The sequence below is a fragment of the Hemiscyllium ocellatum genome, chromosome 30, assembly GCF_020745735.1.
Source record: "Hemiscyllium ocellatum isolate sHemOce1 chromosome 30, sHemOce1.pat.X.cur, whole genome shotgun sequence".
NCBI classification, from domain to species: domain Eukaryota; kingdom Metazoa; phylum Chordata; class Chondrichthyes; order Orectolobiformes; family Hemiscylliidae; genus Hemiscyllium; species Hemiscyllium ocellatum.
In genome coordinates this window covers 15554287-15582036 of record NC_083430.1, presented here as the reverse complement: position 1 = coordinate 15582036, position 27750 = coordinate 15554287, and the positions used below count along the sequence as shown (strand labels likewise).

At 38.9% G+C, this 27750-nt stretch overlaps 1 protein-coding gene across 1 annotated transcript in view; it reads left to right on the top strand.

The window, feature by feature from the left end:
• Positions 1-27750, top strand: part of LOC132829794 (glutamate receptor ionotropic, kainate 3-like) — a 484473-nt gene that overhangs the window by 187652 nt on the left and 269071 nt on the right. The window contains exons 7-9 of the mRNA XM_060847158.1: positions 18614-18787; positions 21489-21632; positions 26122-26229. Of these exons, the coding sequence (XP_060703141.1) occupies positions 18614-18787; positions 21489-21632; positions 26122-26229 (426 nt within the window). The remainder of the gene's footprint in view (positions 1-18613; positions 18788-21488; positions 21633-26121; positions 26230-27750) is intronic.

The following is a 27750-nucleotide window of genomic DNA, read 5'->3' as shown; positions in this document are numbered from 1 at the left end:
TCATCTTCCATTCAACTTAATCTACCCTCTCCACTCCCAGCCTGCTACTTAGTTTAAAGTCCTATCCACAGTCCAAGTTATGCAATTCACTGGGACTCTGGTCCCAGCATGACTCAGGTTGAGCCCATCCCATCTAAACAGCTCCTTCCTTCCCCAGTTTATATTCATATTAGAGAAGGAATGTAAAAGTACAACGATAATCATATAAAGCAATATTCTGCATTGAGCATAAGAAAACATGGTGTTGGCTAGGGATTATCAGCAGCATAGCGGCAAGAGCACATTGCAATCTATTAAAGTCTACTGCTTGCTTGCCATTGAGAGTGGAAAATTAATAAAGCAAGGATTATACTAACCACCATTTTATTCTGACTCATCAGCATTTAAGGTAAAATAACCTTGTAGAAGCATTTTTTTTCAAACTCAAAGCAAAATATTTCCTGGATTTGAGACTGTAAATCTTATTGTTATCATTACAAACCAAGGTCTGTTGCATTATTTCTTCCAGCTACTCTGCTCATGATAACAACACTGTATCATAACATACAATCAGAGAGTCCTACAGGACAGAGGTAGGCCCTTTGGCCTAAGACAGTCCATTTTGGCCAAACTGTCCATCCACACTAACCCCATTTCCCTGCACTTGGTCCATATCCATATGTTTGTCCAAATGTCTTTTAAGTGTTGTTAATGTACCAGCCCTCAACCCACTTCTGCTGGCACTCATTCCATATGCGTACACCCTCTGTGTGAAAAAAAGCTGCCCTTCAGGTTCCCTTTTATTATTTGCTCTCTAAACTTAAACTGATGCCCTCTAGTCCTCGATTCCTCAACCCAGGGAAAACAACTGAGTTCATTCACCTATCCATGCCTTTCATGATTTTACACACTTCTACAATGTCCCCCTCAGTCTTCTACACTGTAAAGAAAAAGGTCTTAGCTTGTCCAACCTCTCCCTATAACTCAGACCTTGAGTCATGGCAACATGCTTAGAAATTTCTTCTGTACTCTTTCTAGTTTAATAACATCTTTCCTAGAGCAAAGTGACCAAATCTGAACACAGTACTCAAAGTGTAGCCTCACCAATGTCCTGTATAAATGCAACATAACTTCCCAACATTTTTACTCAGTTCCCTGACTGATGAAGGCCAGTGTGCCAAAAACCTTCTTCACTGCCCTGTCTATCTTTCACTATCAGAGAAATGTGTACCTGAACCCCAAGGCCTCTCTGTTCCATTGCACTCCTTAAGGCCCTACCATTCACCATGAAACTCCTACTTTGGTTTGACTTTCCAAAATGCAGGGCCTTTCATTTACCTATATTAAACTCCATTTACCATTTTTTGGCTCACTTCCCTGGCTGATCAAGGTACTGTTGTAATTTCTGAGAACCTTCCTCACTGTCCACAATATTGCCATCTGCAAACATAATAATCATGCCTTCTACATTCTCATCCAAATCATTGGTATAGATAACAAACAGAAATGGGCCCAGTACCAACCTCTGAGGAAAACCACTAGTCACAGGTCTCCAATCTAACAAGCATCCGTGTGATCTGATGGTATAAAGGTCACATACGCCATTTTACATTAGAGTATTTGAGGGATGATGATCTAATAGAAGCATGCTGCTCAGTTATAATGTAATAGCTTGACATTAGTCAAGATTCCTATGTACCTGAGGAATGTAAAATTTGTACATTGTCATTCATTGTAAAAAGTCTCTATTGGATTATTCAATACTACAATATTCATTCCCAGTTTCTTGCATTATCATGGAGAACATGAGCATTGCCACATCAAGTTAAATGCACTAATGCTGGCAACATTCCTTCCCAGTTGTCGTCTTCTTTTGCTCAAAGAACAACTGGCTGGAGCCCAGAGTGAGAATAGATCATTTTCTACACATTTTCTTTTCATAAATGTGGCACTGGAAATATTAAAAAGACCCTATGCCTTTTACAAATCTAACAGACAATGAACAAGAGCAGGCAGACTCCCATGTTTGTTCCACTGCAAACCTTTGCTCACACTTCCTAGAAACACCAAAGTCCAGAGTCCTAAATAACAAAGCTCAGAACACAAATAGTAGAAAATCTCCTTATTTCTGGCAAAAGGTTAAGGCAAGAAATTTCATTTTGGAGTAATTTATACCGTTTTATATCATACAAACCCTTTGAGATATAATTCAAATTAAACATCAATTGTTTAATCAGTTGATGGGTGAGTGATGAGCCCTAGTCTATAAGCATTTTTGCTTAATGTCTGATTATAAATATAATATATAAAGGTTTATATATTAGTGAAAAGAAACAGATATTATCGAAACTTTTCATTTTTCACTCAGCAAGAGCTGAATAATCCTGAGCGTGTTAATTCTAAACTAACAATTAAATTAACATATGCAGTTAAGCTTGTAATGTTGCGCATTTATATTTGCTAGAGATAAAGTACATCACTATGCTCTTAGCACATAAAATTAATGTGCCTAAGTCATGTGCCTTTCTTGAATAACTTGGGAATCGGACCCTATAGCTCCCCAATGCTTTCCGAATAGCAATGTTTCAACAACCTTTTTTCCCATATCATAACTTTTTGTGATCCTTTAAAATTGGATGTTTTTGTGTTTGCCCTGATGAGGGCAAGATGTAAAGCTTCAGCTCTCTTTTCCAGAGATATTCAAGGCCCATGCTACCAAAACAACTACATTTTATATGCACTTCCACACAGCAACTGGTCATGAGACCAACAGACTTATCCAATTGTTATTCTCCACACATTTATTCTCCCATCTTACTTCACCTCAACAATGACCAAATCCTTCTATTATTTTTTCCCTTTGTTCCTCCCTACCTACACCTATTCCATTGAGCTCAATCATACCATGTGGTAGCAAGTTGGATACTTAAATTGCATGGAAAACATCTTTGAAACCTTTTCCTACTGACTAACTTGCTCAGGGCCAGTCCCTCAAATGAGGAGAATCTCTGAGTGTCCTATTTACATCTGTTGGCCAGGACTCCCTGATTGGCTCAGGTTAACACCCCAATCAGAGATCTCATAGCCAATGCAATCCCACTGGGCCCTCATTCCAATCAATTTAAGAGGAACTCAAATATACTAGAGGGTGTGGGGCTGGAGGAGATCACAGATATAATAAAAGAGAAGCAAACCCATTGAGTGATTTGCAAGTAATAGTCCATACCATATGAATAAGAAGTCACCATTTGATATAACGAGAGTTGACCTGAAAGAAGTCTTTAAAATTATGAATGTTCAGTGTGGATCTTGCATTTTGGGAAACAGTCCAAAGCAAGCAGGCCCATAAGTACAAGATAATCTATAAGAATTTGAGTCAGGAATTTATGACAAACCTTTCTACTCTGATTGTGATTAGATTATGGAACTTGCTCCCATAACTGAGGTGAATCGCACAGATGCAGTTCAGGAGTATCTCAATAAACATATGGAAGAAAATTAATATAGTACAGGGTCAAATGAAGCATGGTGGAAGGAAGCTTGGAACATTAAACACCGGTATAGACCAACTGGGCCGAATGGTGCATATTATATACAAAGCTATGTAATATGGATTTCTACATAAGAACTCAAACCAGGATATTGGGAGATCAAAATGTACTAACCTTAGCATTTGTAGAAGGTGAGGCAGATCAGAAATTTAATGTCGTCCAGCTAGGTGTGCGCAGAAGGAAATTAGGAAAGGGATACCAACCTAGAAAATTGTTTCAAGTCAATTTTAATGAACCCAGTACCCTGATCCTATAGATATGTTTCTCTTTAAATGATGATCCATCTCCAAAGAAAACATCAATCATTCTACAGATATGTCACTAGGAGATACCTGAAAAGTATAGAAAGGCTTAATTCTCCCCTTGGTCTCATGGATAGTTGTGAAAATGATTTGATTACATCTCAAATTTAGGAGACAGTTGAGTGAATGGAAGTCATTGTTATGGACTAAGCTTGACACTCAAAACATTCTTAAGTAAGCAGCCCAGACCATAACTTTGCAAGTTGTTTTAGTAAATGTACAGTGAAAATAACCCACAGTAAATTTGCAAGGTTGGCTATCAGGTTTCAAAAGAGACAACAATTTATTCACAAAATTACTCAATGAAACACAAAGAACAGAATAAAGAATGCCTATAGAACTCAGTCTATCCAAAATAGACTTAATTATGCAGTTCCAAATATACACAACGGTCCCAATAAGCAAATCCCTTAAGTGCAATAAAAATGAAACAAAGGCTTACAGGTCAAAGTTAGAAGGGCAGAAGGAGAGCGCGTTTAGCAGCCTGTTTCCACACAGCTCCACAGCTAAACTCCCTAACTAGTTCTGGGCGGAACTGTTCAGCTGGAGAGCTGGCCATGCCCCCTTGATTTATACAACTTACTTCTAAAAACAAAAGCTTTGGCCTAAGACTCATCTGTTTACATATAAACAAAAAGACCTTTCAGCTCAGTAATAAACTCAGCCGTTTTGGAGCCCGACCTGTTTACGACCCCTCTGAAAAAAAACCCAAGACACAGTATCCTTGAGAAAAGGAATAGCTTTGTGATAGACTAGCAACCATCCTTCTAGTTTAGGAGGTAAAGACCCAGTTATCCCCCCGCCAACTATTTTTAATGTATTGAAGTATATGAGAGAATAAAGTGCTCTTGCTAAAATAAAGGAATTGTAAATATATGTCCCATAATTAAAATAATCCCAATGAATTACATTTGATATCCCTTAAGTTATATTGTATTAATGAAATTATATAAATATGTTTTGTTAGCTAAAATCTGATGAAATATCAAAACACTAGAGTCTGCCTATCAATGAATCATAAGCAGTAATCCAATAGAGAAACAGGAATGATTACATTAACAATGAGGAGTTCATCTTTTGATAGCTGAGTCCCAAAATTGAATTAATGATTCAATCATGTTCACACAGTAGGGAATTTTCCAGAATGTTTGCAAAATGCTTTCCATGCATGGCCTGAATATGGAACTTGTGACCACATGGAGTGATCACCTGCATTACTTAAAACCTCAGAGTATCAAAAATATACAAGGATCATGGGGAAAACCCATTTCATATTCAGAATCTACTTCTGTCAACTATAATTGGCTTCACCATGCTAGCATACTGCCTGTGGTTTAATCGATTATGTAGGAACTGTTCTGCTGTAAATTTCTGAAGCAGCTGAAATTCATTTTAACTGATAACAATTGGAGAGTATGGGGAAGAATAAATTGGACTGAGAAGGCCAGGACAGGCACTAATAGGAAGGTCCTCTGATGTTGCTCTTGTCCTCTTTCCCCAGACGCTCATTTGCATGTAAGTGTTACTACAGTTGTGAAAGATCTTGATGAGGATGTCAAATATATTTAAATACAGGGAGACTATGAATACTTTCTCATCAATTAGTTGGACTCAAGCTGTTATATACAGGGGTCACTTAAGTAAATTAAATTTGTATGAATGATAATGAACCATTCACAATATAAAATTATCTGTACTAAGATAAACTAAAAGTTCAGTAAAGCAAAAGTCACAATCCAATAGCTCTAAACAACAAGTGCAGGTCAATAGAGGGCAAAATTTAATGATCATACTTTCTAATAGCTACATTTCATCAGTCAAAATCTCAGTTGAGTTGAATATCTATTTTCATATTTTATTTAATAGATATGATTGTTATTTTCACTTCAGTCATGAGGAGGTAGATGATGAATGAAAATTGGCATTCACTCATGTGTGTTCTATCTGAAGGCAGTCCCAAGGCTCATCATCTTAATCCTGACCCTTTTTTTTGTCAGCTGTAATTCACTATTAGCTTTCACTCTCAGGAATAAGGTTAGGAAGCATGCTGAACCTCTATTACACCCAGAACAGGAACTGAATCTACGCTTTCGGTGTTATTCTGGAACACATGTCAGCCATTCAACCAACACTCCCTCAATGGTACAAATAAAGAAGCAAAATACTGCAGATGCTGGAAGTTGGAAACAAATTTACAGCAGATGCTGGAAATATTCAACAGGTCTGACAGCATCTGTGGATGGGGAAACAGAGTTAATGTTTCAAACTGATTACCACTTGTCAGAACTGAAGGAAGTTAGAAAAGGCATTGATTTTTCACACGAGTAAAGCAGGAAGATGAGAAAAAGAATAGCAATTGAGAAAGCAATTAGAAGGCAGGTAGAGAAGGGTAAATAGTATGCTTGGTATGATATGTACTTTAAAACAAATGTTGTGCCATCATGCAATCACTTTGCATAAAAAAAATCAAAGTTATATTTGGAAACATACAAAAGGATGAATAATTGTTGATGTTAACAGAAACTTGCACAAATGGCACAGAAAGTTCACTTGCAGATGCAGCAAGCTGAGAAGTAAATATTTAAGGGCATGCGATCTTTCAAATGGAAAGGAAGGAAGGAAAAGGTGGTGAGGTAGCATTGTTGATACAGAATGGAATAAGTATGATAGCAAGAAATTATCTTGGATTTGGAGGCATAGAATCCAAAGAAAAGAGCGTAGAAAACTTTGGGAGGAGTCATGCGTGGGTTCACTAATAGTTACTGCATGGTGGGACAGAGGAAAATCTAGGAGGACATACAACAATGTCAGTCATTAATCATGGATGACTTTAATTTATATGTCGATGGGAAAATTAATTTGCAGAGGCACAAGAAGAATTCATAAAAATGTGTTTGGGACAGTTTCCTGGAACAATATGTCATAGATCCAAATAAGAATTGGGCAATGCTGGATCTGGTGACATGTATTCAGGCAGGTTTAGTAAAAGAAATTCGAGTAAAATGTGATTATAAATGTTGGAATTTAGCAGTCAGCTTGAGAAGGGAGAAACTTAACTCAGTAACAATTGTGTTAAGCTTGAATAAGGGTAATTACAAGGAAATGAAAGCAGAACTGGCTGGAGTGGACTGGGAAAGGAATTTAACAGAAAAGACCTAGGGGGAAGAAAGATCCTAGGAAGGGGATAAGGCACCCAAGTGGGGAACTAAAGCATAATATTAAATCGAAAGAAAAATCAAACAAACATGACAAAGGTTAGCGGTAAGCTAGAGCATTAGAAAAGTTCTGCAGATCAGCAAAAAAAAACAACAAAGGGGAACAGAAAAAATGTGAAAGGAAACTTTGAAGATAAACTTGCAAGTAATACTAAGATAGAAAGCAAGATCTTTGTCAAAGTTATGAAAAGGAAGTGAGAAACCAAAGTGAACATAGGCCCATTAGAGAATGAGGCGAGGGAAATAATAATGGGAAACCAAGAAATGACCGAAAGGTTGAGGAAGTACTTTGCATCAGTATTCAGAAAAATCCCAACGGATTGGAAAGCTGTGAATGTGGCTGCTTAATTTGAAAAGGAAAGGAGACAAATTAGGTAACGACAAGCCAGTTATCCTAATGTCTGTTACTGAGAAAATGTTTAGAGTCTATTATAAAAGATGCAATAGCAGAAGTACATAGTATGATCAAGCAGAGTCATCATGGCTTAATGAATGGGAAATCGTTCCTGACAAACTTATTAGAATTCATTTAGAAGGGGAAAAAATGGGATAGATAAAGGAAAAGCACTGAATGTGATATATCTGGATATTCAGATCTCATGGAATACAGGGAGAACTAACCATTTGGATACAGAACTGGCACAAAGGTAGAAGATAGAGGGTGGTGGTGGAGGGTTGTTTTTCAGACTGGAGGCCTGTGACCAGTGGAGTGCCACAAGGATCGGTGCTGGGTCCTCTACTTTTTGTCATTTACATAAATGATTTGGATGTGAGTATAAGAGGTACAGTTAGTTAGTTTGCAGCTGACACCAAAATTGGAGGTGTAGTGGACAGTGAAGATGGCTACTTCAGATTACAACAGGATCTTGACCAGATGGGCCAATGGGCAGACATAGCAGATGGAGTTTAATTCAGATAAATGGCGAGGTGCTACTTTTTGTGAAAGTAAATCTTAGCAGGAGGTATACACTTAATGGTAAGGTCCTAGGGAATGTTGCTGAACAAAGACACCTTGGAGTGCAGGTTCATAGACCCTTGAAAATGGAGTTGCAGGCAGATAGGATAGTGAAGAAGGTGTTTGGTATGCTTTCATTCATTGGTCAGAGTGTTGAGTAGAGGAGTTGGGAGGTCATGTTGCGGCTGTACAGGACATTGGTTAGGCCACGGTTGGAATATTGCGTGCAATTCTGGTCTCCTTCCTATCGGAAAGATGTTGTGAAACTTGAAAGGGTTCAGAAAAGATTTACAAGGATGTTGCGAGGGTTGGAGGATTTGAGCTATAGGGAGAGACTGAACAGGCTGGGGCTATTTTCCCTGGAGTGTTGGAGGCTGAGGGATGACCTTCTAGAGGTTTACAAAATTATGAGGAGCATGGAGAGGGTAAATAGACAAAGTCTTTTTCATGGGGCTGGAGAGTCCAGAACTAGAGGGCAGAGATTTAGGGTGAGAAGGGAAAGATATAAAAGAGACCTACGGGGCAACTTTTTCACACAGAGGGTGGTACGTGTATGGAATGAGGTGCCAGAGGAAGTGGTGGAGATTGGTACAATTGCAACATTTAAGAGGCATTTGGATGGGTATATGAATAGGAAGGGTTTGGAGGGATATGGGCCGTGTGCTGGCAGGTGGGACTAGATTGGGTTGGGATACCTGATCGGAATGGACGGGTTGGACTGAAGGGTCTGTTTCCATGCTGTATATCTGTATGATTCTTTGACTCTCACATGGACAGAGGTTTGATTAACTCTTAAAACACAGGGAGCTGGCTTACTGGTCACTTTCAGGATGGCAACAGGTGACTAGTTGAATACTACAGAGATCAGAGCTGGGGCCACAATTTTTTACAATTTATATGAAGGACTTGGATAAGGAAAGCAAATGTACTGCAGCCAAGCTTATAAATGACACAAGAAATATGTGGGAAGGAAAGTGGTGAGAACAGTATAAGGCATTTGCAGAGGGATATATTAAATTGACCATTATCTCAGGGGGACATAAGGCTGCTGTCCTGTTAGATACAGATGACTAGTGGTGAGTTTAATCCAAGAGTCACCACATCTCAAGTGAGGGGCAAGATTGAGATGGCATGACCATCATGTGGAGGATTATATACAGGTTAAGGGAATGGACAAAAACTTGGCAGATAGAATATAATGTGGGCAGGTGTTAGGTTATACACTTTGGCTGTAAGAATAGAGGAGCTAAATATTATTTAAATGGAGAAAGGCTGAAAGCAGCTAGAGAATAAAAGGGCCTTGGAAGTCCTCATGCATAAATCACAGAAATCTAGCATCCAAGTTCAATGAGTAATAGTGAAACCAAATGAAATCTTGGACTTTATTTCAAAGGGAATTCGTATAACAACCTAAGAATTAGGACAATTCAGCCCTAGAGCCTGTTCCACCTTTTAAAACGATCATGGCTGACCTCATTTCAGCTAGGAGAAAGTGAGGACTGCAGAGGCTGGGGATTAGAGCTTAAAAATGTATTGCTGGAAAAGTGCAGCAGGTCAGGCAGCATCAAAGGAGAAGGAGAATCGACATTTCGGGCATTAGCCTGAAAAAGGGCTTATGCCCGAAATGTCGATTCTCCTTCTCCTTTGATGCTGCCTGACCTGCTGCGCTTTTCCAGCAACACATTTTTAAGACCTCATTTCAGCCTCAACTTTGCTGCCTGATCCCCATAACTATTTAACCCATTGAAATTCTTCTTCTTAAATTTATACAGTGTTCAGGTGTCCACCTCACTCCAGGGCATAGAATTCCACAGATCCACGACCTTTTGAAAGAAGTCATTCCACCTCATTTCTGTTTTAAATCTACAACCCCTTAATCTAACACTGTGACCTCTTCTTCTAGATTGTCCCACAAGGGGAAGCATCTGCTCTATATCTGCTTTGTCAATCTCTTTTAGCAACTTATATACCTCAATTAAATCTCCCCTCACCCTTCTAAATACTAGCAAGAACATTCACAAAGCCACCCAGAGTTGTCTGCATGGAGGCATTTTGAAGTTTTTCTCCATTTAGATAATAAGTCTGCCGAGCCGGAAGGTTTGTTTTCAGATGTTTGGTCACCATGATTAGGTAACATCATCGGTGAGAGGTGGGACTTACCACTAGCAGTTCACGAGGTAAAAACAATGACTGCAGATGCTGGAAACCAGATTCTGGATTAGTGGTGCTGGAAAAACACAGCAGTTCAGGCAGTATCCGAGGAGCAGTAAAATTGACATTTCGGGCAAAAGCCCTTCATCAGGAATACACGTAGAATGCCTGAAGGGTAGAGAGATAAATGAGAGGAGGGTAAGGGTGGGGAGAAATTATCATAGAGTACAACAGGTGAGTGGGAAAGGGGATGAAGGTGATTGGTCAGGGAGGAAGGTGGAGTGGATAGGTGGAAAAGAAGATAGGCAGGTAAGACAAGTCATGGGGACAGTGCTGAGCTGGAAGTTTGGAACTGGGGTGAGGTAGGGGAAGGGGAAATGAGGAAACTGTTGAAGTCCACATTGATGCCCTGGGGTTGAAGTGTTCCGAGGCGGAAGATGAGGCGTTCTTCCTCCAGGCGTCGGGTGGTGAGGGAGCGGCAGTGAAGGAGGCCCAGGACCTCCATGTCCTTGGCAGAGTGGGAGGGGGGGTTAAAATGTTGGGCCACAGGGCGGTGTGGTTGATTGGTGCGGGTGTCCCAGAGATGTTCCCTAAGCACTCTGCTAGGAGGCATCCAGTCTCCCCAATGTAGTGGAGACCGCATCAGGAGCAACGGATGCAATAAATGATATTGGTGGATGTGCAGGTAAAACTTTGATGGATGTGGAAGGCTCCGTTAGGGCCTTAGATGGAGGTGAGGGAGGTGGTGTGGTCGCAGGCTTTTCAATTCCTGTGGTGGCAGGGAAAGGTGCCAGGATGGAAAGGTGGATGTAGGGGGGCGTGGACCTGACCAGATAGTCATGGAGGGAACGGTCTTTGCGGAAGGCGGAAAGGGGTGGGGAAGGAAATATATCTCCGGTGGTGGGGTCCGTTTGGAGGTGGCGGAAATATCGGCAGATGATTTGGTTTATGCAAAGGTTGGTAGGGTGGAAGGTGAGCGCCAGTAGCGTTCTGTCCTTGTTACGGTTGGATGGGTGAGGTCTGAGGGCGGAGGTGTGGGATGTGGACGAGATGCGTTGGAGGGCATCTTTAACCAAGCAGGAAGGGAAATTGCGATCACTGGAGACTCTGAAAACAAACCTCCCAGCTCAGTGAGCTAACTTACATCCTTGCCATCAAGCTGAGCTACAAATCTTCTCAAAAATCGCTAATATACATATCCATTTGTAAATTTCTTTGTTCTTCAATGCAACTTATTTTCCCACCTATTTTAATATCAGCTGTGAATTTGATAATATTACATTTGATCCCAGCCTCCAAATTATTATTACAGATGGTAAATGCAAGTACATAATCCTTTATCCGAAACCTCAGGGCTAGCTGGTTTTTGAAATTCAGAATTTTTTGGATATCGGAACAAGTGACAATTTCATGGTGAAATTTTAAAAAAGCATTATTGAACAGCAGACTCACCTATGAGGACTACAAGCGCTGAGACAGAATTGATGCCTGCCAGAAGTGGGCCACACCGCCATGTCACTTCTGAGTGACATGGGCCGAATGGGTGTGGAGCTGGGTTTACTGTTTGCATGTCAAACAACCTTGTTATGGAGAGAACAACTTCACAAAAAAACTTCAAATGTTTTTTGGATTTCAGATAAAGGATTGTGTATGTGTAGCTGAAGTCTGAGGGTCATGTTTGTGACGCGTACTAGATACATCTTACCAAACAGAAAGAGACCCTTTTATCCCTTCTTTTTGTTGTCCATGCGTGTTAGTACGTAACCCCTAAACTCCTGTGAGCTTACCTTGTATGTTAACCTTGTGTACAGACATCCTGATAGATTACAGAACCCCATTATTCACTTTGCTTGTTACATTTTCAAAGAATTCTAACAACTTAGTTAAACACGATTTTCTCTTCACAAAACCATGCTGATTCTGATTAATTGCATTTTGACTTTCAAAATGTCCCATTACACTTTTGATAATTATGGATTCCCAATGACAAATGTTAAACTGACCAGTGTAAAAGCAGAGAGGTTTTGTTAAAACTATACAAAGCACTAGTCAGACTCACAGCTGGAATACTGTGAGCAGTTTTGGGCTCCTGATCTAAGAAAGGTATGCTTGCATTAGAGAATATTCTGCAAGCATAGAGAAACTGTCCTTGGAGGAGAGCATGACTAGGTTGGACCTATACAGTATGAGAGATGAAACATGCAGGATTTTATGGAGACTTGACAGGATAAACTGCTTGTTTCCCCTTGTGGGAAATTCGAGGACCAGAGAGCATAATCTCAGAGTATGAGGTTGCATATTTAAGATGGAGTTGAGGAAGTGCTTCTATCAAACTGTACTGAATCTGCTCAATTCTTTATTGCAAAGGATTGCAGAGGCTGTGTCGGTAAGAATTTTCAAGGCTGAGATAAACAGATTTTTAGTTTGTAGGGGAATCAAGGTCATGTATAGAAGACAGGAAAGTGGAGTAGAGGGTTCAGATCAGCCATAATTTCATTGAATGACAGAGCAGACTCAGGCTGAATGGCTTATTTCTGCTCCGACATCTTATGGTCTGATACTGTATGCATTTGTGCATTTAGTCTGCCCCGTGTTTATGGGTTCATTATTTCACACCTTCACGTCCCAAGGCCACATCCTCATAACTTGCCATTATCGATCATGGACTTAAGAAGTACTGTTTTAAAAAACAATGTTAATTGTTGACAATAATCCTTTGTAAGTTATGTTTTCTTCATGATGGCAAGATACTCTTTTCAGATGAAAATGCGGAGTGTTTTAAATTTGGCTGAAGAGGATTTGTTTGGCTTAAATCCAAATTGCCTCACGTTCTGTGACAGCTCAGCAACAATACATTTATGGTACCAAGATTGTTACTTTACATTTTTCCAGTGAGCTTGGTGAAGCTTCACCTACTTGTCTGCTTTGGTTAATGTTTTTCCACTGAACCAGACTCATGGGGTCCAAATGAATTGGACTTTTATGTTAAGCTGAATGTTTCAGAATGGTCCCACGCTGATAGTCAAAGCATTGTGTTCAGGAGCTTGGCAGAGGTTTACGAAGCTGAAGCCAGCTGGCAAGCCTCAATGCAGTCCTTTCAATAGGCAACATGGCAGGTGGATTTTACATGGCACTTTAACCCATGGAGTGCTTGTTCTGCCAGCTGTCTGTACAGTTATGGAAATTGAAACTTCATGCATTATGAAATGACAAAAGCAAAAGCAAATAAAACTTTAATAATAAGTTATTTTTGATTTCTGTGAAGAGACATTGTTTATTCGGAATTCATCTAAAGAAAAGCAATTAGTGAGAATAAGCGATCCAGCTAGCCTCTTTGTAAATCTTTGAAATATGAAGGTTTAAGAGTGGCACAGAGGCACAGTGGTTAGCACTGTAGCCTCACAGCACAAGGGACCCGGGTACGATCTCAGTCTTGAGCGGCTGTCTGTGTAGAGTTTGCATGTCTTCCCAATGTCAACATGTTTTTCCATCGGGTGCTCCAGTTTCCACCCACAAGTCGCAAGATGTATGGGTAAGGTGGATTCGTTATGCTAGGTTCCCCCATAGTGTCCAGGGATTTGCTGGCTAGTTGGATTAGCCATTGTAAACTGCAAAGTTGAAGCGATAGGTTGTATGCCTGGGTCTGAGTGGGTTGGTCTTCGGAGGGTTGGTACAGACTCAATGGGCCAAATTGGCCTCTTCCTGCACTGTCAGGATTCTATGACTCTATCAGAAGTGCAAAGCTACAGGTATTGAGAATGATTCTTGGCTTTGATATTACGAATAAACTTAATCGACTATGAACTAAAGAAAACATTGCCTGGTAATGATAATAAGGTATTATTGTAATGTCATTGATTAATTCAGGAAATAATATAAATGAAGTTTGATCTTTACAACCCTCAACTAAATCCTGAGATGGGAATATGGCCCTGGAATATGTCTCCTGATGAGGAGTATGTTGAGTGTATTCACTTATCCACTATCTACTAATTGGCAAGATGTCTATTAGTAATACATTGACTGCTCTCCTGTTCTGGGGCTCATTTTCATATTTCGGAAGAATTGAACAATTGACTCTTTAACTTATTCCAACAGCCTCCGATATATAGAGTTAGAATCCAATAACTTAAGGGCTGTTCATTTTTGCCAAGGTCATTCCTTTTCTTCTGTTAACACTGTCACTATTTTCCACTCGGTTTCTACTATACCTATTCTGTTATTCTACATTTAGAAAGGCAAGATGTTTAAATTGTCCCACCTTTGACCTTTCAATTAAACTCTCCACTCTCTTGTATTGTCCTCTCCATACATCCCCACACCCCATTTTTTTATTATCTGTTTCTTTTTGGAATATCAAATTGACATTTCTCATATTCACTTTTCACTTCTCCACTCTGTTTTCTACAGTCCTCATCGTTATTGGTCCTAATGTTATCATTTGCCTCCCTCTTCAGTTCAGTCTGAATCTTTTCACAGAACATTCCAATCCAATGCATTCTTTCATCTTATAAAAAATGTAATTGCATTTCACACTATGCATCTCCTTTTTAACGATTCCAGTTATTGGTTGGTCAATAAATTAGATAGACAATAAATGAAGATTATTATCCTCTTGAGTCATTGGAAAGATGTGTATGACGAGAGCAGCTAATCAGATTTCATATCCCTTAGAAGATCCTTAAAACTAATTTCAGCTAATGTGCAAGAATTATGCATGCTAATCATACTCAAAACTGTTCTTGAGCAGTTCTGGATTTAAGTGCTTGCTGAACAATTCTTTTTTAAAATACTTCCAGTGGGCTACTGATGTCAAATGAAAGCATTTCTTAATTCTTCCAGCAGATGTGGCCTCTCTGATCGATATTATGTAAAATCTTCTCAGAAAATGATATGTTCAGAGATTTGATACTTCTTGAATTTAAAGACACACATCTGTCTGAATATGCAACAGGTGTAAAAATGCATCCCTGCTTGTTTTTTTTTCCCTAGAGCATTATGAAACAGAATAGCATACACAATTACCCAACATTTTCTAAAAAGCAAATAGCCATCAGAATGAAGCACAAAGGACTGTGTCTGACAAGTGTAGGGATCGCAAAGGTACATTCAGTCTGAAAACATTGATCTTGGTTTCTTTCCTGAGGCTTTGGTGTCCTGCCATTTGTATGTGTTTACTATATCAGAACAGATAAAACATTCATTATGTAGCAATCACAAGGAAACATTCATTAGATCAATAAGGGTTTGAACAAGCTTAACAGTCTAGATTAGATTTCCCTATCACTCTTCCCCCATTGTTGAAATGAAGTACAGGACATAGGGATCACAGCACAATCTCGTTGTTTCTTGACTCAAAGGTAATTTACTCATCGCATAATGCCAAATAACTTGCTAAATTCTTTGCTTCTGTTTCCTTATTAATGAGAAAGACACAGAGGGACTGAAAACGAATAGTCAGGAAAAGTTGTGTTTGGGATGAGAATGGGGTGAAGACAAAAGGAAATTAAATTATGTAGGTAACAGTGATTTTTTAAGGCCTTTTGGAAGTTGTAATCCATTGAAATATAAAATCTAATTTCTCAGAATTGTGCACTATTTAGACAATTTGATTTCTTAGATTTCAAATATTATTTATACATATCATTCTATTTGTCTTTGATCTTACCAGACTATTGAAACATAACAGACCAAAGTTTATCAGAATCACAACAACAGAGAAACAACATGCTACTTCTAGGTGGTTTATCTATTGTGCAATTTCACATAAATTAATATATCTTCTCTCTAAGAAGGAGAGACTTAAAGAAGGAACAAATGGAGGTAAATAAGTGCAATAAATTATGGTTTCCATGAACTAATCAGGTCCTCTCATTGATCTGCCTTATCTTAAGGGTTTTTAAGCCCAACACAGTGGAGTTTAGCCAGAAAGTTAAAGTAAAAGTAGAGAATGAATGCCCTATTATGATATTAGTTCGTTAAGGACAGGGTTATTGTACAGATCAGGATGGTTTTTGACACGAACCATAGTGTTACTGAGTTACATTGGACGGCATTTAGTATCGCCCTGAAGGCAGGTTTGGTGGTTAGGATGCATTAAGATGCAGACCCTTCTGTCTTTACCTCTGCTCTGATGAAGTCCATGGGCATCCTTCCTGGCCCAGTGCCAATGAAGCCCTGTGAGTAAGTAATACTCATTCTGCAGCCATTAGTATTCAGCTCAAAGTGGTGGAATTGTCATGTGCAGATGGTGCCTATTCATGGGGATCTAAAACCTTAAGATATAGGAGCAGACATAGGCCATTTAGCCCATTGTGGCTGCTCCACCATTCAATAAAATGAGAAAGGCTTGCTGTAGTTTCCCAATCACTCTACCTAAGTAAACCCCACCCTGCCCTGAATTACTCGTGCCCTGGATTTATTGTGGTCTCTGGTGGATGCATTACCAATAGCTCCAACCATTCTCCTCATGATACTACCTGCAGTTCAAAGTTGCTTGTATTTGATTAGCTGATAGCTCTTTGTGGTGGGGAGGTGAGGATAGAATTTTCAGATTTGGGGTCCTTGATCCTCGGGCTAGTCTATTGCTGGCCATGTAAATGCACAACTGACATTTAATATGGCAGATCTTTCCCAAAGTAGGCAACACAGGAATCTCCCTGGGTCACCAGGAATGGGAGAGGCTCTCATCACTTCGATTCAGTTGTAGCACAGTCTTAGCCAGGCTGATGTCTAAGCTAAAATTAGCACTAACCCCCTATGTCAGAATGCAATTAGCGAGGGGCTGTGTCTCGATCAGTGTTTTTAGACTCCTGCTTCCATTCACATCAGGTGAACAGGATCTGGCTTGGGCTTCTGTGTCTTTTCTTCCTTGCACCACCCCTACCCCAAAATAAGCTAGCAACATTGAGGATCTCATCTAGCTTTTGGAAAACTTGACACTAAGAACAGAGGGAGATCAAGGTCTATTCAATTATGCTGCAGAAAGAAACAAATCCCAATCAACCTCGATTATCCGAATGAGACAAGTGAGCAATATTCTGTTCGGATAACTGATTGTTCAGATCACTGATTTGATTGTAAACGAAGGAAGTCATACTGAACGTAATTATGTAAAAAAAACAGCATGTTTAAAGAGTTTTTTTTATTTCATTCATTCGATAAAATGTGTACAAACACTGGATAGTGCTTACCATTTCTTGATTTTTTTATGCCATGCTTATAAATCCTTCAGCATGTCAGTCATTTTTGTGTTAAACTTATTTTAACTTTAACACTGTTTAAAATGACCGACTGAGATCAAACTAGAGAACTGGAAACAAAACTGAAAATGTGTTGCTGGTTAAAGCACAGCAGGTCAGGCAGCATCCAAGGAATAGGAAATTCGACGTTTCGGGCATAAGCCCTTCATCAGGAAAGGGCATAAGGGCTTATGCCCGAAATGTCGAATTTCCTATTCCTTGGATGCTGCCTGACCTGCTGTGCTTTAAACAGCAACATATTTTCAGCTCTGATCTCCAGCATCTGCAGACCTCATTTTTTACAACTGGAAACAAAATACAGGATCATTGCACCAATGTCAGTAACACCTTTTTATGTAACATTTTTACGGGACTTTGAGATCTTGTTTAGATAATCCAAACTTCGGATAATTGATGTTTGGATAATCAAGTTTGTTCTGTACTACTAAAGGTAAAAGGAAGGCAGAACATTGATGAGAAATGAATGAGAGAATAAACTGGAAAGGTATAAAAATGCTGAATGTATGTGGATTCTCTTTTACTTCTTTGCACCTTTACATTTTTCCATACACATTTCCAGTTTTCTAAACAATTATTTCAGATTTTCATGTTAAACAAATTGCTGATGCACATCTCATCAACCTCCTATTCTCATAAACATTTACTCACGGTCTGACAGATAATCAGGAGCCCAAACTTCAACTTGTTCATCAGCAGAGGAATTTTGTCTGTGAAAAACAGGATTGACTGGTTTACTGTTTGCCTAAAGGTCTATTTTTCATGAACTATGGGTCAAATGCAACATCAATTGAAAGGAAATGAAGCGATGTTTGAAGGAACATTCTCAGCATTTGGCTGAATTAAACCGTTAAACAAATGCCAACTCTTTCATTGATCATGACAGTACTATTAACAGGCACAATTAATGGTGCAGCATTCTTATTATTAATTGTAAGCTGATTCAAACCTGTTTCTTTCTTTTTGCAACTGAGATGACACAGTGTAGAGCAGATTCTTATAGGGGTTAAGGTTTAGTTCTGGAGAGTTTTACACAGCTCACAATATTGATCAATGCAGCTGAAAGAATGTTGAGCAGAAAAGCACTCGAGTGCATCTTTGATAGAAGGCAACTGCAGTGGAAACAAAGGAGACAGTACGACTATTCATTACATTCAGCGTGTGAAATGCCATAATGTAGGACTTGCTCTCTCGTTCACAGGATCTCTTCGCCCTCGACTTAGATTCCTATCGCTACTGTGGGGTAAACATGACAGGATTCCGAATTTTAAATACTGAAAACCCACATGTAGCTTCTATCATTGAAAAGTGGTCCATGGAGCGACTCCAGGCATCTCCCAGTGCAGATTCTGGTCTACTTGATGGAATTATGACGGTACGGTGGGTTTTTGAAAGTTCAATGGTCTATAGACAAGGATGCCAATTTTCTTAATTATGAAAATAAATCACAATTGTATTGACAGAAATCTTAATATTATTCACTTTTGCACAACTGTTTCACGTAATTGCTTACAATGACAAAACATTGAAGGAAAAGGCTGTCCAGCCACTCAATCTATTTTGCCAGTTAACACGGCCAATCCACTTTCCCACCTATTCCATATGGAACTTATGAATAGACAGACCAAAAATCTGACCGTTCCCATCTTAAATTTATTCAATGGTCAATTATCCATGACTACTGGAATAAAAATTTCCAAAGGTTCACAACTCTCTGAGCGAAAGCATTTCTCTTCATTTCAGTCATCAGTAACTGTTCATATGTACTATGAAGGTACCTCCATGTACCAGAACCCCTCCAACAAGGGAAACAACCTCTCAGTCTCTACACTAACAACTCCTTTCACAATCATTAGTGAGTTCACTCCTTTTCTAAAACCTCGAAAGCATAGACCCAATTGACTGAACCTTGATCAAAGGAAAAAAAAACTTTCTTCCCAGGATCCAAATTTAATAAATTTCCTATGTCAACTCAAGGAATTCTATAATTTCTTAGCTATGGGGACCAAAAGTGTAAATGAGACCTTATTAAATCCCAGGATAATTTTCATAAAACATCCCTATCTTGTATGCCAATGCCCTTGGAAAGATGGACTCCTGTTAATTCCTTTATCAACTGCTCACTTTATCTACAGTTTATATAATTCTTTTATAAGCACAAGTAGGTCTCACTGAATGTCATTTAAAAGTTTCATGGTGCTCAAAAATTTCCTTCTTACCTATTATGAACAAAGTGAATCACTTTAACTTCCACACATTATACTCTATCTGCTACCTTGTCACCCATTCAAATAGTCTCTGCAGCTTTTGTGTTCTCTTCAGAACTTAGATTTCAAGTAGCTTTTTGCAGTCAACAAACTTGGATATATTATAGCATCATAGAACCCTGCAGCAGGGAAACAGCAGTTCAACTAGTTCATGCCAATCATAATCCCAAACTAAACTAGTCCCACCTGCCTGCACTTGGCCTATAACCCTCCAAATGTTTCTTATCCATGTACTTACCTAAATCTCTTTTAAATGTTACAACTGTATCTGCAAGCATTACTTCTTTTGGAAGTTCATTTCACACATGAACCACTTCCTGTGTAAAAGATTACACTTTCAGTGTCTTGGATTTTGCCAAGCCTGGAGCTTCTTCATTCTTATCCCCTATATTAAAGGTGCTATATGAAAATGTAGGTGTTGGATTAAGGAGGACGACCATTTTCAAAAACTTACTTCCCTTCTCTTTCTGTGAGGTGGCTGGTTAATGCTGACTTCCCTGGTATGAGAATAGCTAATTGCCCATTAGTAGTAATATATATGCTCCATTTTCAACATCTCTAAAATTACAATATTCCCACTGTAAATTGACTTAAGACAAAACCATTTACATAAGCTCACCAATTTGTGAATCCTAGGACATTAATATTGAGCTTTACAATATCACAGTTTAGTCTCAAAATGGGAAAAGTGAATCCAGAGCAAGGAACTGGAAATAAGAATCACTTTAATCCCCAGGTAAAGGTAAACTCAGTTGAAGTTCTGTTCTGAATTCTGTTCATACGTGAAGTGGATATGGATTGATGTCAGTAGATTTACTTAACATCTGTCTGCTTCCAGTCACAAAGAACCTCTCTTGATCCCTGTTTTGCTTTCCAAAATGAAAAATGTGCGAGTTTTGTGCTGTATAACATCAATAAGATTACTATAAATTGTTCCTGTAAATAATTCTGAGTACTATGAAAATAGACATCTTTCCCGTGAACTAACAGGAGTCACTAATGGATCATGTGCCTGTATGAATTTTTTTTAATGAGCTAACTGGGTGCAAGGATCAGTTTGGAACTTCTATGAATAAAATGATAGTCCTGCCAAATGTATAACTCTTACCCAAACTTGAATTGATACTCCAAGCTTTCCTCTTAAAAGTTCTCATCCAGGTTATTAAATGGAAAAGTACTTATCAGAGAAATCTCTGCTGCAGACATTGGCAGAGGAACGATGTATTGCACTGTGGCCAAGCTCAAAGCTGGGCATGCACACCATAGATGTAACAGTGCTCAAGGAAGTCATCATTCCTAGAAAAATCCCTCACCGTCCTCAAGCCCACCATAACACACTTCCAATTCAGGGTGAAAGCAATTAGGAAGCCAGCAATTTCCTGCAATTCTATACAATGAAAAGATTTAATTTTAAACAAACCACTGTTTGCTGATTGATTATTTGTTCTGAAATTTTGAAAGTGAGTGAAATGACAAAGTGCCTTGACAAATTCAACTGGATAACGTAGATGTAAATGTTGAGAACAAAACAGCAGATGACATTTGGGCACCATGGTTTCTGATAAACATTAAACAAACAACCTTTTCAAGTTGTACAATATTGTGAATAGGACGGCTTAAAGTAGCAGAGATGACAGATTAATTTGTGGCTTTAAGTATTGTTATGAAAGCAATTTATAATATCTGCAGTGTGCGAGCATATAAAACCCAATTGTCAAATTGCCAGATGTCAAATTGGGTCTAACGTGCTCTGTACAAAGCACAGGCTTTTCATGAAATCAACTTAAGCAGTTTTCACATTTATTTCAGACAGATGCTGCTCTGACATACGATGCAGTTCATATTGTATCAATGTCCTATCAGCGAGCGCCTCAGATGACTGTTAACTCTTTGCAGTGCCATAGACACAAGCCCTGGAGATTTGGAAGCCGCTTCATGAACTTCATAAAAGAGGTAACAACCAGATTTGAAAGTGTGTGCATGGGGATGATGTTCACATCACGTTCATTAGAACTGAATATAATCTAAAAAGGGAAGTATCTTCTAGCATCTATGTCCTGTGCTAGATGCACCAAGCATAAATCTTTCATATGGTGTCTTTAGACTTTTCAGAAATTGAATTAAACTCAATCCAATAAGGATAAAGTTTATATCCTTGTTATGGCATGGCAGTAGTGTGTGGTTTACAATTATAACCAGATAAAATTTGCAAAATTTCCATTGCAAACCCTTCCATTTTCTCTCATAACAACTATCGAGATGATGCTTTATGACTGATTCAACTCCAGCACGTACTGAAGTAAAAGTCAAGAGGAGATTCACTATACTGGGAGCAATGATGAAAGATTTCTGTTAGATGGACAGTCAAGATAGACTGAAATTGTTGGCCTTATGGTAGAAATGGTAAGGACAGATTTGTTCAGTGTGTTCAAAATCATGATGGGCTGTGATAAGGTAAATAAGAAGGAAAAACACCTGTTACCATTAGCAGAAGTGTTTATAACAGGCATACAGTGATTGCCAAAAGCAACAGAACTGACATGAGGGTTTTTTTATACACTAAGTTGTAGTAACTTTCAAATCAGAATTTTCTAGATAGTTGCTAGGTTTAAAATTACAAGGCAATGTGGAAAGGAAGTGAGACCAGTTGGATGATGGTTTCAAAGAAGCATGATAAGCCAAATAGGCTCTTATAGCGCTAGATGATTTTATACTGTTAAAGTAATGCTATAATTCAATATTCTCCAAGGCACAAACAATTACTGCTGTTGTTACCTGTGGTACCACTATTTCAGTGTTTGTGGATTCATGGATATTCAGTGGGGTAAATTGATTTGATATGTGTTAACTCAGTTACAATAGCCATTTTTGTAAATTCACTTTAAACTTGAAACTATTTACATATGAAAAATTCTGGGATATATGAAATATTATGTTACTTGGAAACTTGGTGACAGTAAGGAGTGCAGATGCTGGAAACCAGTGTCAATAAATGTGAAGTTGGAAAAACACAGTAGGTCAGACAGCATCTGAGGAGCAGGAAAGTCAATATTTTGAGCTGAAAATATTCATCAGGACATGGGAGAAGGAGGGGAGCCCAGAAGCAAATAATGGGAGGTGAAGGGGGTTGAAGGAAGGGTAGGTCAGATGGGGGTGGGGTGAGGGGGAGCGGGACATAAAATGGATGGCAACCAGAAGGTCTGGTTGATTGATACGTTCAGAGTGCAAATGCTCTGTGAACTGATCCCTGAGTCTGTGCTTGGTCTCCACGATATAGAGAAGACCACATCAGGAGCAACGCATTCAATAGATCAGGTTGGATGGTATGCTGGTGAATCTCTGTTGGATCTGGAATGATTGTTTGGGGCTTTGGGTGGAGGTGGGGGGTGGTGGTGGAGGCGGTGGTGGGTTGGCTGTAGGGGCTGGTGTTGTACTTCTTGCAGTTGCGAAGGAAGGTACCAGGTGGAAATGTTGATGGGGAGTGTAGAGTTGACAACTGAATCACGGAATTTATAGAAAGCAGACAGAGGTGAGGATAGAAATATCTTTTTGGTGGTTAGGTCTGATTGTAAGTGGCCAAAATGTCAGAGGATGATGCGTTGGATTTGGAGATTGGTGGGTGGTACATGAGGACTAAAGGGACTGTACCCTTGTTGTTTCTGGAAGGAAGGGATTTGATGACAGAGGTGTGGGAAATGGAGGCGATGTGGTTGAGGACATCCTTAATTACATGGAGGGGAAACTATGATCCCTAAAGTAGGAGGATAACTGGGATGCCCTAGAGTAGAATACCTCATCTTAGGAGCGCGTATAGTGGAAGTGAAGGAATTGAGAGCATGGGATAGCATTTTTGCAGCAGGGTGAGTGAGAGAAGGTATAGTTGAGGTAGTTATAGGAGTCAGTGGTTTGAAATGGATATCAGAGATGGAGACCGATAGGTCCAGCAAGGGGAGGGAGATATCAAAAATTATTCAAGTGAATTTGAGGATGGGGTGGAAGGTGTGGCAAAGTTGATGAAGTGCTCGAGCTCCTCGATATAATAGAGGAAGAGGTGAGGGATGGTACCAGTGTAGTTGGAGAAGCTGTGAAGAAAATTGGTGTGGTAATGAAGTTTGTTTTGTTCTTGGGATGATGGCATTGCTGGCTAGGCAGCATTTATTGCCCATCCCTAATTGTCCAGAAGGCAGTTAAGAGTCAACCACATTGTTGTGGGTCTACAGTCAAATGTAGGCTAGACCAGGTAAGGATGGCAGTTTCCTTCCCTAAAAGGGACCAGATGGATTTTTCTGACATTTGTTTCATGGTCATCATTAGACTCTTAATTCAATCGGGATTTTCTTTTTTATTGAATTCAAAGCCCATCATCTGCCATGGCAGGTTTCAAATCCCTGGCCCCAGAACATTATCTTGCATTCGGGATTAACAGTCTAGTGATAATACCATTAGGCCATTTGCCTCCCCTAATGCCAGAATGCTCTAACTAACATGTCTCCAATTTAGGCAATGCTCAATGCTGATACCAGACTTAAATGCGAACTCCACAGACCACCTTGATAAATGTGGAAAATCAAATGTTTTAATCCAAAAGCAGTTAACTCTTTATGAATATTCATAACTTTACATTAATTGTGATTTTTCTGCCTTCTCAGCAGCAACTCCTCTATAGATCCACATCACTTTATTCATGCAATAAGGCTTATATTATAATATCCGGTCAAGAAGAATCCTTCCAATTATTAATTACAAAGGTATAAACATCATATTCCATAAATGTTGGATTTGCCTAAGAACAGGCCAAATCAAAATAAAAGCCACAAGAAAACTTGCTGAAATCAAGAATGCATTCAATTTCATTTCCCTTCTCAACTGATTTTCAAACAAACTGTCCATCTGTGTTAGTTATTTTAAACTATTTGTGTTCTATGTCACATTACGACACTTAGTAGCATCCACAAGCTGCTATTGCTAAAAGACAAATAACGGGCTGCCACTAGGCATACTGTCTCAAAGAAGTACCTGAACCTTTTACAGTGTAGGGATTTATTTTTACCAGGATTTCAGTCTGTTTTCAAAATCCTTTCAAGTTTTATGAAAAGTGGAAATCCCATGCAAAATACTGCAATGTGGATCTTTGTTGTGCATTTCATGAGCCACATCATTGAATTTCTAGCCAGGTCGTCTCAATTGTCTGCAGCAACATTTCAAAAAACGTTGTATAAAGTAGAGATATTTTATGTTAACCAACACTCCTAAAATTAATGATGTTAGATTTATCAATGATGTTTATAAAGGGTCTGCTTTTTAAGATTGACTTTTGGAATCTATAAAGATAGAATGTTTATGTGTCTTCAGTATCAATGAGAGAATGATAAAATCTGTGGGCTGTAACACAGGTATTCCAAATATTTTGTGCTCAAGGATATGCAGTACCCTTATTCATTTGAGCATTACACTGCTGTATACATGCACTTTTTACCTTGCTTCTACAGGGTGTAAAAAGCTCACCTCAGCAGCTCGGGTTCTGAGGGGACCTGATGAAACAAAAACAACTTCAGCACCTCACATAAATGATCGGTTTGTCCCAGCCATGGGTGGGTTGAGTTCTCAACTGGCTTAAAGAGGCCCCACAATAAAATTTCTACACTATTGTCCCACACAGACGTCAGGAAAACCCCACAATATTAATCGCAAGCTCATAACTGCAACTTAGCTTTATCCGTGTGTTCCCTGGCTCCAGTGTTAGCAGACTGCATTATAAACAGTCCTAATTCAGAATATCAATGTTATTTCTGCAGCTCTATCGTATAAATTGAGCATTAGATGTTCTGCAAGCCCCTGCCAGTAATCTCAGGGAGGTCTCCCTGCACACTCATTCATCATCCCTGTATTGCTGCTGTCACAAATTTGCAGGTGCACTCACAGATAGAGTCCAGAATGAAGCTAAGTTGATATTTCATCACTGGTTGGCAAACTCACTGTATCTGTGGGTTAAGAAGGTTAATGAGAGTGTTAATAAGAAGTTCTAATAATTTCCAGCTAGTGTTCTCCTCACTCCACTCATGACAGATACACATATACTTACAAAGGCTGTGAGATAAGAAGCTTGCAATGAAAACTGGTGAGATGAAAGCAACATCTTTTCTTTTCCAAATGACATCTGAGCAATGGTGTAGGTCCTCAATATACATAATCTTATTAAAGTCTGAAATAAGATACATGGCTGGCACAATAGCTGTGCCTATAAATCAATGCACGGAGCCAAATGGGATTCATGGAGCGAGTTGTATGTACTGGATAAAGAACAGCAATGATTAATTAATCATATTCCACAAGGAAATATAATTAGGATCATTTCCTTGTGGGAGTGTAATTAAAATTTACTGTTATGGAGAATAATGATTTATGCTGCTGTATAATTACCACCGTATATTTTTCTGTTGAGGCTCAATGGGAAGGATTAACAGGCCGAATCGTATTTAACAAAAGCACTGGACTGCGGACTGATTTCGATTTGGATGTTATCAGTCTTAAGGAAGAAGGCCTGGAAAAGGTCTGTATGTTTACTCTCTTTGAAAGCGTGATGCTGTAATTATTTCAGTTGATATGTTTCAAAATAAAGCATAATATTTCATATAATAGTGCACACAAAAATATTCTCCTTTACTATGCTCCTTATAGTTCCAAGTTAAAGTCATATTCTATTACATAGCTATGCTTCTCTCTCACACACACATATTTACAGAGATAGCCTTCATCCAATGTGCTGTTTAGTAAGTAAATTACTTTTTGTAAAGAACAGACTTCAGTGTTAACAACCAGCAACTATTTAATTTATATTTTAAATATATTTATTGACAATAATCATGCTGCACCAATTGCACATCATGATCGTTCATTTGTAATCCAAGTCATCAAAATGAATATTTTCACATCTAATGGGAATTCACTGCTGGCCTTCTATGTATCCCCCTTCTCTTCACTGTCCATGAGTGACTAATCCTTTAGCTACCTCAGCTCAAACTGTGGAATTCCCTACCTAAACTATCTCCGTTTCTGAACTAGTTCCTCAAATTGATACAAAGTCCAAAAGAACTGCAGATGCTGTCAATCAGAAACAATACCAGAAATTGCTGGAAAAACTCAGCAGGTCTAGCAGCATTTGTGAAGAGAAATCAGAGTTAACATTTCAGGTCTGGTGACCCGTTCTGAGGAAGGGTCACCAGACCTAAAGCAGCAACTCTGATTTCTCTTCACAGCTGCTGAGCTTTTCTAGCAATTTCTGGTTTTGTTCATCAAATTCCATCTCGGGTCCTGACCTGGATTCTATATCAATTTCTTTCCTGCTTTCCTCCATTTTTTCACTTTCAGCCCCTTTCCACTTCCTTACAGTGAAACATTTATTACATAAAAAAAAGTTAGAAATTCATCCCACTTCCAATTAGCAAAAAGCAAGTAATTTGCTGTGATTTCTTGTGTTGTCCTTCTATGATATTTTCGATTACAGTAGAGGTCTAGGAATGCCAGTGTACGCATGAGGCACAGTTTGAGAAATCGTGTGTAAACCCCAAATGGAAAGTAGAGTGTGTGTGTGTGTTTGTGTGTGAGCATCAGAATTATATATGAATGTGATTCCCTGCATGAGTTACAGCAATCAGGCTAGCTAAATCTGTGCCGGACTCTTATCAGATTAAGTATTGATTTTTCTGTGAAACTTAGCTATCATAGCTCTGTAAAGATCAGCTATCACAGGGAGTAATAGAGACTGTGCTGCAATTAACTGTAAGGGGCAATGAGATTGCGTGTAAGATCGGCATCGTATGCCTCAATGTTCCATGATAATATATTGTATTTAGAGCACAGAAAAGGGCCATTTAGTCCTACAAATTTATCCGGTAGTGTCACCTATTGTCACTTTAAGAAGTCATAATTTTTTATGTTATTTTGTGAGGCTACATAAGGTGAATAAAAACAAAACCAAGTCAAAAGTGTATGATTTACAGAACCAAATAGTCCCAAGTTTGAATCCAAACCTTTATTAAGTTAAATGTTCTCATTCTGACACTACACTCTG